Here is a 13,762-nt window from a genome sequence, read left to right as displayed (position 1 = left end):
ATAGGGGGAGGATGAAAGCTACACTTGATTCGACTTTCTTCCTCAGTAAGGTCCTCGTGCTCCTATGTGTAATTTTTTCTTAAATCAGCTAGGCTTTTATCCTGCATTAAAAATTTAGTAAGGGCCCAATCCAACTCTCACTGACTTCAACAAGGGATGGATCAGGCCACCAGTATTTTGAACATCAATTCATCTTTATTTCTATTTCTGCAGAACTTGGCTGAAAACAATTTTAGTTCTTAAAGTATTATTGTTCTGGTTACTTTTGAGTAAAGAGATCAATTAAATCCTGGATCCAGAATTCTTATTTATGGTTTGTGTTGTCGTAATGTCAAGGAGCCACAATCATGGACCAGGACCCCACTATGCTAGGTACTGTACAAACACAGAATAAAAACCTGCCAGTGCAGTAAAACATACACTAATGATCACCTCCAGCAACTAAATCTTCACTTAACCAGTTCCTTTCAAAATAGCCCCAAGATTCCAGTATAAAAGTTTGCTTGATCTTTAAGTAAGGACTACATATATTAGGCAATAGCTTTTTTGATGGTCAATCACATGGCTGCTTAAGACAAGCATCCCAACCCTGTGAAAGGTAAAAACAGATGACAAAGAGATTTGCTTTTATTTCTGGTACCTATACATCACCTCTGGCCTCTTGATTGTGCTTGACTGAATGCAGACTTCTAAGTCCCTACCGTCACATAACCCCTCTCTTTCCCAAAGGCCCTCACATCGAAGAGGGGTCTGAGACCACAGGAACCAAGAAAAGCTTATGCAGGGAAACTTGAGTAGAGGAGCTATAGGTTGCTTGCACTAGCATGACTAGGTCTAATATATATATTTACTTAATTTTATTATTTATCTTTTACTACAAAATATGTGCTGCAATACAAAGTGTGTCATGTAAAAACTGACATTAAATGAATAGGAATAATATTTAAAGAGAAACACTTCCCCCAATAATGAACAAATATATTTAAAGTAAAACCTTGTTCTGTAAGCTGAACAGACCTATGAAAAAGTCTTTCATCGTGAGATGGAACAAAGGATGCATACATAAAATACAAGGTCATAAGTTTAAGGTTCCAATCCTGTGAAGGCCTGAGCGCCTGCTACCAGGAGTTGAGGCAGTTCACTAGCGCAGATCAAACCTTCCACCCTCTACCGCTCCCTCCTAAAAAAAGTGTTACACTTTTTTTGTTTTCATCATATATAGAAATATTTCCTTCCTATGAAAGCCTCAGATTTTTGATAAAGCCAGATTTGTTGCATGAAATTTTCATTTAACTGAAAAGCCATTTTTTATAGGAATAGTGTTTTGACAAAAAAAATTCTAACAGCTCTAGAGCTCAGTTCCCTTCACAAGATCAGACCAGGTACCACAAACATTTTTCTTTCTCAAGGTGTTTGCTTCTGGGGGTAGTTTGGGACCCTACTTTTGGTCTGTGTTTTGAAAGCTGTTCTTTCCATTTCTTGGGAAAAGACAAAATTTATGGGTTATTTCTAAGTTCTGGATGTGTACCCAAAGATGCATTATGGGGTACTTCCACATCAAAAAGTGAACACACATATGAAGGAGAGCCTTTCATTTCCACAAACATATAAAGCAAAAAATTATCAGCTAAAGAAGCCTTTTAGATCATTCGACAGAGGAGATCTTTGCCTGTAACCATACTATATCACTACTTTAAAAAAGAGAAACTGTTTAACAAAAGACATGCTAAAAAGGAGCAGACAGATGTGGAGCATAGTTAATCCGCCTCCATGAGAGGCGGTAGCTGCGGGGACAGGAGAAGCTCTCCCCTTGACATAGCACTGTCTACACTGGGCTTAGGGCGTACAGCTTTCTCTCTCAGGGGGGTAAATTTTTCACACCCAAGTGAGGCAGTTACACCGATGTAAGTTTATAGTGTAGACCTGGCCTAACAGAGCAGCACCTGACATTGGCAGTGCTTAACATAACAGTGACTGAGAGCAAGCCAAGGAGGAACGGTAACATCTCATTTACAATCGCAGTTGCAGACTGTGGGGAAGGGGAACCTGCTGGCTGGGGTCACACAGTCACATTTAGCCAGACTCCATTGGAAAGTCCCTTGTTTGCTACCTGGCACCCAGAGTGTCACAAGCTCCCCTGTGTAAAAGATGGGCATCAAGTGGTATTTTATAGAGTGAGGAAGCCTCTAGCAGACATCCGCTGTCATGGGTACCCAGGCTGGGGGAACACCCCGCGGGGCTTCGGATCAGGAGCAGCTACCAAGAGGTGAGGTGACTGAGGAAAGGGGTCCCTATCTGAGCCCACTGGGGGGCGGCTACAGGGCTTTAAGAAGGCCCCTCGAGTGCTATAGAGCTGGATCCCTGGCCCAGCCCCCCAGGGGATTCCGGGCATGGGGGGCCCTGAAACAGAGGCGGGGGACCTGGGGTCTCTGTGGGGGATGTGCGTGGGGGAGGGACCCCTGCCCCAACCCCTCCGGAGTCGGAGGACGTTCCCTGGCTGGGGGGCATAAGGCGCGGGTTGGGGGGGCCCAGCAGGCAGCCTGGGGCGAGGCCCAGGCCCGTTAGCGGCGTGGGGGTACCTTGAGCACGGTGACGGTGCCGCCGGGACTGTGCACCTCAAAGGCGGCGGCCTCGTCCCCGCTAGCGGCGGCGGCCTCGGGCTGGTGGTAGCTGAAGCAGGCGGCGGCGATATCCAGGTGGCCGAGCGGCAGCGCCTCCTGCGGGCCTTTGAAGTAGTACAGGTAGCAGCGGCGGGGGTCGAAGACGAACCAGCGGCTGCGGAAATTCCGCAGCGGGCCCTTGCCCGACAGCTTCTGCAGGTAACCGCACAGCTTGGGGGCGCCCGGCCCGGCCTGCTCCGCCGGGCTCAGCGGCACCGCGGCGTCCCCGCCGCCGCCGCCCTCCCCACCCTCGGCGGACCCCGCCGCCGGCATCTCCCCTCGCCTCCCTGCCAGCACTGCCGCGGGCACACAGCCTCGCTCCGGCCGCTCCGCAGAGCAGCCCAGCCCAGCCCGCCGCCTGACGGGACTTGTAGTCCCCGCGCCTCCCTCCGCTCTCTCGCTGACAGAGGACGGGGAGCTACTAGCGGCGCTGCCCGGGCATCTCCTGCCCGGCCCCGCACAGCCCAGGCCAGCCGGCCTCTCCCCTGGCCAGCCTGGCGCTGCAGCCGGGAATCTCCCCCGCTCAGGGCCTCGCTCCGCCCCCCTCAACCACAGCTTGTGCACTCGTGGCTGCATGTTCGTGCACACACATTCTGGGTGTGCAGACGGAGCTGGGCCCCTTCCATGGGGAAGTTAAGTTGGGCCCTACGCATGTCTTTTCGGTCCTGAGTACGCGGCGAGCGGGAGCGTTGCTAAATCCTGCCTGCCAGATGTCCCAGGACATTTGACGTGATCCAGCTCAAGTTTTGGTTGCTTTTACAGCAAGGAAAGTCTCCATAAGCAGGTTTCAGAGTGGTAGCTGTGTTAGTCTGTATCAGCAAAAAAAAACAAAACAAAAAACGAGGAGTACTTGTGGCACCTTAGAGACTAACAAATAAATAATAAAGGTGTCACAAGTACTCCTCGTTTTTTTCTCTATAAGCAGGCGCTACCCAAACCTTCTTGGGATACTTCCTGATTTATGTATTGCCAGTAATCAGACTTCTGAAATTGGGTTTGCCCTTAATGCCTCCAGTAGCCCCTTTGCAGGAAATCAGTATGAAATGGGCTGTAATTGGTGGGGAAGATTACCTTCTTCCGTTTTTGGCTAGTATGCTCCATGTCTGCCTCTTTGAGGTATTCTTTCTTGGTGTATTGCTACCAGACTCACTATTATGACTACATTCAACTGTATATTCCATATCATGGCCTAACCTACAAATAAGATTAGATTAGAATCTCTCTCAATACTCATCTGTGAAATCTCTATATTAATTTCAGTTACTTCTGGTGTAGTGAGTTAATTAAAAAACAATAATTGTGTTACAGAAGCTCAAGATGTGCACATGCCAAAATTGAGTCCATGGACAATCTTTTTGTAATGCTTGTATTTACTCACAGGTCATTTTTTGTTGCCCACCCATTGAGTCACACAAAATTCAGCCCCAGTTCTGCCTTGATTTCCACCCTGTGCAACCTCCTTGACTTCAGAAATTTGCTGTGTATCTCTGAATCCGACATGCACAAAGGCCACTTGGCCTGTCTTTATCTCTATATCCCCAGATCAGTCTCAATTACTATAGAATCATAGAATATCAGGGTTGGAAGGGACTTCAAGAGGTCATCTAGTCCAACCCCTCGCTCAAAGCAGGACCAATCCCCAATTAAATCATCCCAGCCAGGGCTTTGTCAAGCCTGACTTTAAAAACCTCGAAGGAAGGAGATTCCACCATCTCCTTAGGTAACCCATTCCAGTGCTTCACCACCCTCCTAGTGAAAAGTTTTTCCTAATATCCAACCCAAACCTCCCCCATTGCAACTTGAGACCATTTTCTCTTGTTCTGTCATCTGCTACCACTGAGAACAGTCTAGATCCATCCTCTTTGGAACCCCCTTTCAGGTAGTTGAAAGCAGCTATCAAATCTCCCCTCATTCTTCTCTTCTGCAGATTAAATAATCCCAGCCTCTCCTCATAAATGATGTGCTCCAGCCCCCTAATAATTTTTGTTGCCCTCCACTGGACTCTTTCCAATTTTTCCACATCCTTCTTGTAGTGTGGGGCCCCAGACTGGACCCAGTACTCCAGATGAGGCCTCACCAATGCCAAATAGAGGGGAATGATCACGTCCAACGATCTGCTGGCAATGCTCCTACTTATACAGTCCAAAATGCTGTTAGCCTTCTTGGCAACAAGGGCACACTATTGACTCATATCCAGCTTCTCGTCAACTGTAACCCCTAGGTCCTTTTCTGCAGAACTGCTGCCTACCCACTCAGTCCCTAGTCTGTAGCAGTGCCTGGGATTCTTCCGTCCTAAGTGCAGGACTCTGCACTTGTCCTTGTTGAACCTCATCAGATTTATTTTGGCCCAATCCTCCAATTTGTCTAGGTCCCTCTGTATCCTATCCCTACCCTCCAACGTATCTACCACTCCTCCCAGTTTCGTGTCATCTGCAAACTTGCTGAGGGTGCAGCCCACGCCATCCTCCAGATCATTAATGAAGATATTGAACAAAACCGGCCCCAGGACTGACCCTTGGGGCACTCCGCTTGATACCGGCTGCCAACTAGACATGGAGCCATTGATCACTACCCACTGAGCCTGATGATCTAGCCAGCTTTCTATCCACCTTATAGTCCATTCAACCAGCCCTTATTTCTGTAACTTGCTGGCAAGAATACTGTGGGAGATCATATCAAAAACTTTGCTAAAGTCAAGGAATAACACATCCACTGCTTTTCCCTCATCCACAGAGCCAGTTATTTCATCATAGAACGCAATTAGGTTAGTCAGGCATGACTTGACCTTAGTGAATCCATGCCGACTGTTCCTGATCACTTTCATCTCCTTTAAGTGCTTCAAAATTGATTCCTTGAGTACCTGCTCCATGATTTTTCCAGGGACTGAGGTGAGGCTGACTGGCCTGTAGTTCCCCTGATCCTCCTCCTTCTCCTTTTTAAAGATGGGAACTACATTAGCCTTTTTCCAGTCATCCGGGACCTCCCCCGATCACCAGGAGTTTTCAAAGATAATGGCCAATGGCTCTGCAATCACATCAGCCAACTCCTTTAGCACTCTCTGATGCAGTGCATCTGGCCCCATGGACTTGTGCTCATCCAGCTTTTCTAAATAGTCCCGAACCACTTCTTTCTTCAGAGAGGGCTGGCTGCCTCCTCCCCATGTTGTGCTGCCCAGTGCAGTAGTCTGGGAACTAACCTTGTTTGTGAAGACAGAAGCAAAAAAAGCATTGAGTACATTAGCTTTTTCCACATCCTTTGTCACTAGGTTGCCTCCCGCATTCAGTAAAAGGCCCACACTTTCCCTGACCTTCTTCTTGTTGCTAACATACCTGTAGAAACCCTTCTTGTTACTCTTAACATCCCTTGCTAGCTGCAACTCCCAATTGTGATTTGGCCTTCCTGCATGCCTGAGCAATATTTTTATACTCCTCCCTGGTCATTTTTCCAATCTTCCACTTCTTGTAAGCTTCTTTTTTGTGTTTTAAGATCAGCAAGGATTTCACTGTTAAGCCAAGTTGGTCGCCTGCCATATTTACTATTCTTTCTACACATTGTGATGGTTTGTTCCTGCAACCTCAATAAGGATTCTTTAAAATACAGCCAGGTCTCCTGGACTCCTTTCCCCCTCATGTTATTCTCCCAGGAGATCCTGCCCATCAGTTCCCTAAAGGAGTTAAAGTCTACTTTTCTGAAGTCCAGGGTCCATATTCTGCTGCTCTCCTTTCTTCCTTTTGTCAGGATCCTGAACTCGACCATCTCATGGTCGCTGCCTCCCAGATTTCTATCCACTTTTGCTTCCCCTACTAATTCTTCCCTGTTTGTGAGCAGCAGGTCAAGAAGAGCTCTGCCCCTAGTTGGTTCCTCCAGCACGTGCACCAGGAAATTGTCCCCTACACTTTCCAAAAACTTCCTGGATTGTCTGTGCATTGCGGAATTACTCTCCCAGCAGATATCGGGGTGATTGAAGTCCCCCATGAGAACCAGAGCCTGTGAGCTAGTAACTTCTATTAGTTGCCTGAAGAAAGCCTCGTCCACCTCATCCCCCAGGTCCGGTGGTCTATAGCAGACTCCACCACGACATCACCCTTGTTGCTCACACTTCTAAACTTAATCGAGAGACTCTCAGGTTTTTCTGCAGTTTCATACTGGAGCTCTGAACAGTCATACTGCTCTCTTACATACAATACAACTCCCCCACCTTTTCTGCCCTGCCTGTCCTTCCTGAACAGTTTATATTCATCCATGACAGTACTCCAGTCTTGTGAGTTATCCCACAAAGTCTCTGTTATTCCAATCCCATCATAAATCCTTGACTGTGCCAGGACTTCCAGTTCTCCCTGCTTGTTTCCCAGGCTTCTTGCATTTGCATATAGGCACTTAAGATAACTCGCTCTCAGTGTGGGGCAGGAGTCCTACCCTATTGCGCTCTCCTGTTCATTCTTCCTCCTGGTATCACACTTACCCACTTACCTCAGGGCTTTGGTCTCCTTCCCCTGATGAACCTAGTTTAAAGCCCTCCTCATTAGGTTAGCCAGTCTGCTTGCAAAGATGATCTTCCCTCTCTTTGTTAGAGATTCTCTTCGTTAGAACGTCTTGTCTGACATTCTAATTTGTCTCATAGTCTTGGCACTGTATGAAAAAAATTATGTCTGAATAGTTAGTGCTTCTGTCACTAGATCCCACTTTAAGGCACAGATGAGGGACTAGAGCTTCTCAATTCCAAATCCCCTGGTATAGCCAACATCATTAGCCCTCCATTCTGAATGATGTGTAGAAAACCGTGGGGTTAAACAGAAGTAAAATGTTTTAGTCTCAGTTCTTGGGTTTCCAGCCTTCACTGGGTCATGCTTCATTTCATATGTAGCTGAGGAGTTATTTTCTCAAATTTGATTTCTACAACTGAATTACCCATTTCCCTGTTAACAGAGCATAGCAACTTTCAGTATTGTTTATCAGCAGATGGTACATTATGAGGGGATATTTTAATCCTAGAGGACAGTTAATACTTAACTGGCATTGATGCATATTCAAGCTATGTAGGGGTGGCTCAGCTAAAGGAAGCCACATCAGTGCTGTGCTTATCTTGGCATATCTGTTAAAGCTTTACTTGATGTTGAGGCTTTGTTAATAGACATGGGGGAAAAGAAGGCTGATCTCACTTACAGGGCAAGTAAATGTCACTTCTATAATATAGGCTATTCAATAGTTCCCCTACCAAATAGTCCCATAATGCGTACAAATTCAAAACCCTGCGACTGTCAACAATTGCCAAATCATTCAAGGTCTGATCTTGCAAGGCACTGAGCATTCTCAACTTCCCCTGACTTCAGTGAGAGCTGAAGGTGTTACTGGGCTAGCTGCATTGCTGTCCCTTCTCGGGAGTCTCTGAATGAACCTCCTCCCCCTACCCACACAGGTGTCAGGCCTTTACCCCTTATGGGATGGAATTCTGCAGTTCATCCACTTTCAGACCAGGACTTCATTTACAGTCCCTTGGGTACCCGCTGAGTGATTCAGCGGGTCCACCTGCGGGTGGAGCCTACTAGGGTTTCTCTGTTGGAGCCTGTGATGGCCAGGGCTGGCTCCAGGCACCAGCTTTCCAAGCAGGTGCTTGGGATGGCGTTCAGAATGGGGCGGCAGCCCGTGTCCCGCAGCGGCAATTCGGCGGCAGCTCCACCGCTCTTCCCGCTGCGGTGGCTTATGGGCGGCAGCTCTGACGCTCTGACGCTCTTCCGGGGGCAGCGGCAATTCAGCGACGACTGTTTGGGGCAGCAAAACTGGTAGAGCCGCCCCTGGTGATGGCATACCTTTGCAGCGAGACTGAAACAGCTTCTGCAAACACAAAGCATGATTTATATTTTGCCATAAAGGTACACAGCCACTTACAGAGATTTAAAATAACTAATCTTCACTTCAAACTTAGGTCAACATAGCTATGGTGTTCCGGGACTTTGAGTGCTGTAGCTATGCCAACCTGACCCCTAGTGTAGACACAATTAGGTCAACAGAAGAATGCTTCCGTCATCCTAGCTAGAATGGCTCAGGGAGGTCGAGTTCCTACAATGCTGTAGTCTGCGTCTACACAGTGCTGTAGTCTGTGACTATGGGGTTACAGCAGCAGCGCCGTAGTGTAGACGTGGTCAAAGACCTACATGCATATTCCCTTACCTAAGCTTAACCTCTCTCTAGCTGCAACTCAGGCAGCTCTGGCCTACACTTCTTGCAGCCTTCTCCTTCTGTCTCTGTCAGACTGCCAGCCTTTTCACTGACACATTGTGGCCACTCTGACCACTTCCCCTTCCCTTTTTGTCACGGGCACCTTTTTAACTGGTCAGGGTCTCAGCCCTGGCAAAACAAATCCTGATAACTTTGCTGGCACCTAGAAATAGCAGCTCCCAGTAATGGACCGTTATTCTCCTTGCTGCTTTGAAGTTATGTACCTGCACCTGTCTTATCAGTCTCATTGTTTTAACTTTCCTGTATGGTTCTTTTACAGTCTCCTTTGATTTTTCAGTATGCATTTAGTCAGGCAGCCTACAAAATTAAAACCAAGTCACACATATTCATAATACAGACATTTTCCCAGTTTGTCACAGAAGGCACTCAGCATCTCGCAGGATCAGGCCTTTCCTGTAAAGTGTCATTTACCAGACAACACATGACACTTTCTTCTTCCCAGTTTCCAGAAGAGATGTTGGCACTATTTAGAAGTCTCACATTGCCCTGGCCTCATTCATTCAGATATGCTTAAATACCAAAGAGATTGTCTCCAGTATTTTTCTTTAACGTATCACATGACCAGCAGTGGGCCCATTCCTATGAAGTGTTTAGCACCCTGATCTTGCACCTGCAGCTGCTACTGGCATCAACAGAAATTTGGGGGTTCCAGCAACTCACAGAATCAGGCTCTATACTCTCAAGACTTTTGCTCTCAATACTTCTCTTTTTTCATACTTGCTGTACAGCTTCCTCACTTACAACACTCTAAACAGCCTGTACTGTTTTTACAGTTAGTTCATTGAACCAGAAAGTTCCTCTTCTTAGGAAGGTAAGTTCCTTATTTCATGCATGTTCTCTTTCTACAGATATAATCCAGATGTGAACTGATAAACGATAGCTGCATCTTTCAACATTATTATTGTGTTTGCAGTAAGTTTGTACTCACTTTACATGCTTTTTTTTTTTTTTTACATCTTCAGCTCTAGAATGCAGAGTCCATGTGGGTGACATTCAGTTGTTTGGCAGAAGTTTAGAAAATGAAAATAAATAGCAAATTAATCCCAGAGGGTGAAATTCCCCTCCTATGCAGATGGCCAATATAAGGCCAGCAAAGATCTCCATATAGGGCGAAAGTGGGAGTTGATGGAGTGTAGGCATTATGCTGGCCCACCACTAAGGGGTAAATTTCACCCAAAAAGTGCAACATACAGGATGAGTTTTCTATGGTTATATTGATGATCAGCTCATAAAGCTTGACAAAATATTTACTTTTTCTTGTTTTGGTAAGTTTGACCTTTCTTAAAATGAACCAGTAATTCTGTAGGCACATTATTGGTTCAAACATGTTTACAAAACATATCAAATGAGAGAGCCATTTTTACTCTGAATAAGGAGAACCCTTCAACTACTTATTTCATAACATTTGGAGTGTTTTTCACCATGTTGTGGCTATAGGTATTCGCAGTGCTTGAAGTAAGTTCTCATTTCAATGCAACAGGAACAATAAGAAAATCAGTATCTAGGGCATGTTATTTAATACAAATGTATCAAGAATACAATCAGTGCAGAACCTTTGGCTCAGACTTTTGTGGTTACACAAGTGTAGGAAATTGGTAAATTCTGAGCAGCACAACATCAGTACTTTGCCTTTGGTTAAACACTTACTGCTTTTGGTTTGCAGAGCAGTAGAGCCACACCTAATAAACACAAAGATTGGGCCTGAGCTGCAAAATTCAGATACAGTTTTGGGGGTCACTCTGAAAAAATATCTTGCAGAGACTGAACCACAAATGCAGTCTGTCACTATCAAAGATAATCATTTTCTCTGTTGCAAGAACCTCTGCAGGGTTCTAATGTGAAGAACTTTGAATTCGTGCTATGTCATTTGTATTGTGGGATGGATGTGCCTACCCACTGCACTTCAGGTTCTTGAGAGGGAGGGCACAATGCTGTGGAAAGCAGGAGGCCAAGGTGCCCTAAGCCACTTTTACAACAGGAGCCAAACAGATAGAAAGTTGCTCTAACTTAAGCTTGGTAGATGTTTGCAGTGTTTGTAGCTGTGTTGATTCCAGGGTATCAGAGAGACAAGGTGGGAGAGGTAATATCTTTTATTGGGCCAGCTTCTGTTGGTGAAAGAGACAAACTTTTAAGCTTACTCAGCTCTTCGTAAGCTTGTCTCTTTCCCAACCAGAAGTTGGTCCCAATAATATTACCTCAACCCACCTTGACCTGCTAGATGGTCTCCTAGAGACCATTCGGCTGGCAGGGGATCAGAGGAGCACATCATGCTCCATATACTCCCCCACCTTTAGAGCAGCTTGAAGGTCATTTGAAAGTCCCTCATGAATATCAAATGTATCCAGTTTGCAAAGCAAATCCCGCCTTATGGGTGAGCTAATCACCCAAAATATTAAATTGTACGTACTATAGTTTAACTGATTGGAAGTGGTCAGGAGAGTTGATCACTATTAACATACCATAAGGTGTTCCAATATTTTACTCTATAGCAGTGGTTCTCAGCCTGTGGTCTGTGGACCCTTGGGGGTTTGCAGACTATGTCTAAGGGAGCTGCAAAAGGTTGTCATTACCATAAAACAGTGGTTTTCAGCCTGTGGTTGGCAGACCACTGGGGGTCTGCAGACTACGTCTAAGATTTCCAAAGGGGTCTGCACCTCCATTCGAAATTTGTAGCAGAAATTTGTCTGCAAATTAAAAATAGGTTGAAAACCACTGCTCTATAGAAACACTAGGTGGTGCTCCTCTGCTGTTTCACATTCTCTATTGCAAGTCTTGCTCAATTTTTCTCAAAATGGAAAAAATGTATCCTGAATAAGCCTGCAGATTAAAGCAGGAAAGATATATATGTACAGCTCTAAATCATCTGGCTTTTGTATTAAGAGCAATTAAGGCACAACACTATTTCAGTGGGAAAGATGTAATTTAGCTTTATTAGCTCAGCCTCAGAGATTAAAAAATGCCAAATATATTGTAACGGGAAAGTTGTAAAATATATTTTTTGTTGTGGTAGAAGAGCATCTCTTGACAAAGAAAACTGCTTTTTGCTTGTTGTATGACAATGAAGGGGAAGGAATCAAAGGAGAAAGGTCGCATAGGTTTCTAGTTATATGTTTATGATTTGAATCTGACATCACAGGCAGCAGAGGCAGTGAGGATTTTAGAGGACAAAAAGTAAACAGAAAACCGTTTTTTTAATTACCTAAACTGGGGGGGTGGGGTGACTGAGACAGGGAAATAATCTACTAATTAAATTGATGGATTCTTATGTTCCTTTGTAATGAGCAATTTTTTCCATTGTGTAATCTACTTTGATTTCAGATGTAGCATATAGGAGAAAGACCAAATGGAAAATGAGAAAGGAAGAGACATGGACACAAACCAACATTTCTGCATATATTTTTGTGCAATTTTTTATATTCTACATTGGTGGGAAACAGAAAAGATCCCAAAAGTTTCACTGACTGCCATCTATGAAGAACTGGTTTATAGATGAAGAAATAAGGTTTTTATTTTTTAATTTGTACGCTCCTTGATTAGACACAACAGTGTGAAATAAACAAAAATAATTTCTCTTTGTACTCCCTATGGCCTTGACCTTACAGTCAAATCCATGTAAGCAGATCCTTGCAGAACCCCACTGACTACAACAGGTTTCTGCACAAGTGCAAGGAACTGCCTGGATCTGATTGCAGGGTGGGTGCTTGAGCCCCAGAGCACCCATGGAGTCAGCGCCTATGGGACTGATGCTATGTTCCATCATCTCTTTCTCCTGTTAATCTGCAGCAACTACAAACAGGCTGTAATGAAGCAAGAAAACAATTCCATCTTCTCTCTGCAGCTTTTTCACTCTTCCCTAGCCAGCTACCTTCCGAGCTACACTCTATAGGCCAGCTACATATGAACTGGGTTCTTTCCCCTGATCCAGGGACTCCTGCAGGAATTGAACAAGCCATCACCTGATCCCTAGTCTCATAGCATCAGCTAGGAGGCAGGTGATTAGTCACAGGTGGGAGCTAAACCCAGCTTCCTTAAAGGGCTACCCTACCCTACCCTACCCTGTGACAGAGTCCTTGAATTTTCCATGGTCTTTGGTTTCAGAGTGTTTTATGACATCAGCTCTATCCTAACATATTTGCATTTTTTCCTATTATGAAATAATAAAACTACCTTTTCTTACATAGTGGCTGATGTGATGATTTACATAACATGCCTGTGATGGCAGAGCTAGTGGAGGGTGTCCTTTAGTTTACCAAACAAAGCTCTATAGCCAGAAAATCTACAGAGTTCGTAAAATAACTATTTGCATTTACAGAGGACCTTTTATCTAGGCTTCTTAAAATGCTTTATGCAGTGGCCCTGTGAGATATTATCCTAATTTTACACAATGAGAAACTGACGCACACAGAGATTATGTTAATTGATATGCCCAGGAGCACACACCAAGTTATCATTAGAGTCCAAAATAGAACCCAGGAGTCCTGACTCCCTGTGTTCCAATAGCCCAGATCTTGAGCAGTGTCTGAGAAACACGGAGGGCAACTCAAGAGAGGGAATTGTGAAGGCCCCAGTCCTCGGTCCAATCCAGCCCCTGGCTTAAGTTAGAGGCTGCTCTGATTTATGCAGGTTGTCGAGGTCACTCCTACAGTCAAGGATGATCAGGGCCTAAGGGAGCTCCAGCAACACCTAGGCCATTGCCAGAAGAGTGGTAGTGTTGAAACCACCAAGGTATTGCTACAACATTTTACAGTCCCCCTCCATTGAGGGAATTCGCTGATAGTCAGGTAAGAAGACTCCTGCTGGTGCAAAGTTGCCATAAGGCAGGATAGTATGGGAGACAGCATGGCTAAAACCATGTTCTTTCTTTG

At 45.3% G+C, this 13,762-nt stretch overlaps 1 protein-coding gene and 1 long non-coding RNA gene across 3 annotated transcripts in view; one reads left to right on the top strand and one right to left on the bottom strand.

Moving 5' to 3' along the window:
• Positions 1 to 3,165, bottom strand: part of TBC1D2B (TBC1 domain family member 2B) — a 64,089-nt gene extending 60,924 nt beyond the window's left edge. For both annotated transcript variants that reach the window (XM_073303558.1, XM_073303559.1), the window contains exon 1: positions 2,580 to 3,165. In XM_073303558.1, the coding sequence (XP_073159659.1) occupies positions 2,580 to 2,933 (354 nt within the window). In that variant the 5' untranslated portion in view covers positions 2,934 to 3,165. The remainder of the gene's footprint in view (positions 1 to 2,579) is intronic.
• Positions 2,654 to 13,043, top strand: LOC140894843 (uncharacterized). The gene is made up of 3 exons (XR_012153958.1): positions 2,654 to 2,819; positions 9,746 to 9,809; positions 12,216 to 13,043. It is a non-coding gene; the product is annotated as an uncharacterized lncRNA (long non-coding RNA).
• Positions 13,044 to 13,762: the final 719 nt, after the last annotated feature.

Source organism: Lepidochelys kempii, chromosome 10 (genome assembly GCF_965140265.1).
Source record: "Lepidochelys kempii isolate rLepKem1 chromosome 10, rLepKem1.hap2, whole genome shotgun sequence".
NCBI lineage: Eukaryota > Metazoa > Chordata > Testudines > Cheloniidae > Lepidochelys > Lepidochelys kempii.
Note: the sequence above shows the minus strand (reverse complement) of the source record. Positions and strands in the feature narration are given on the sequence as shown.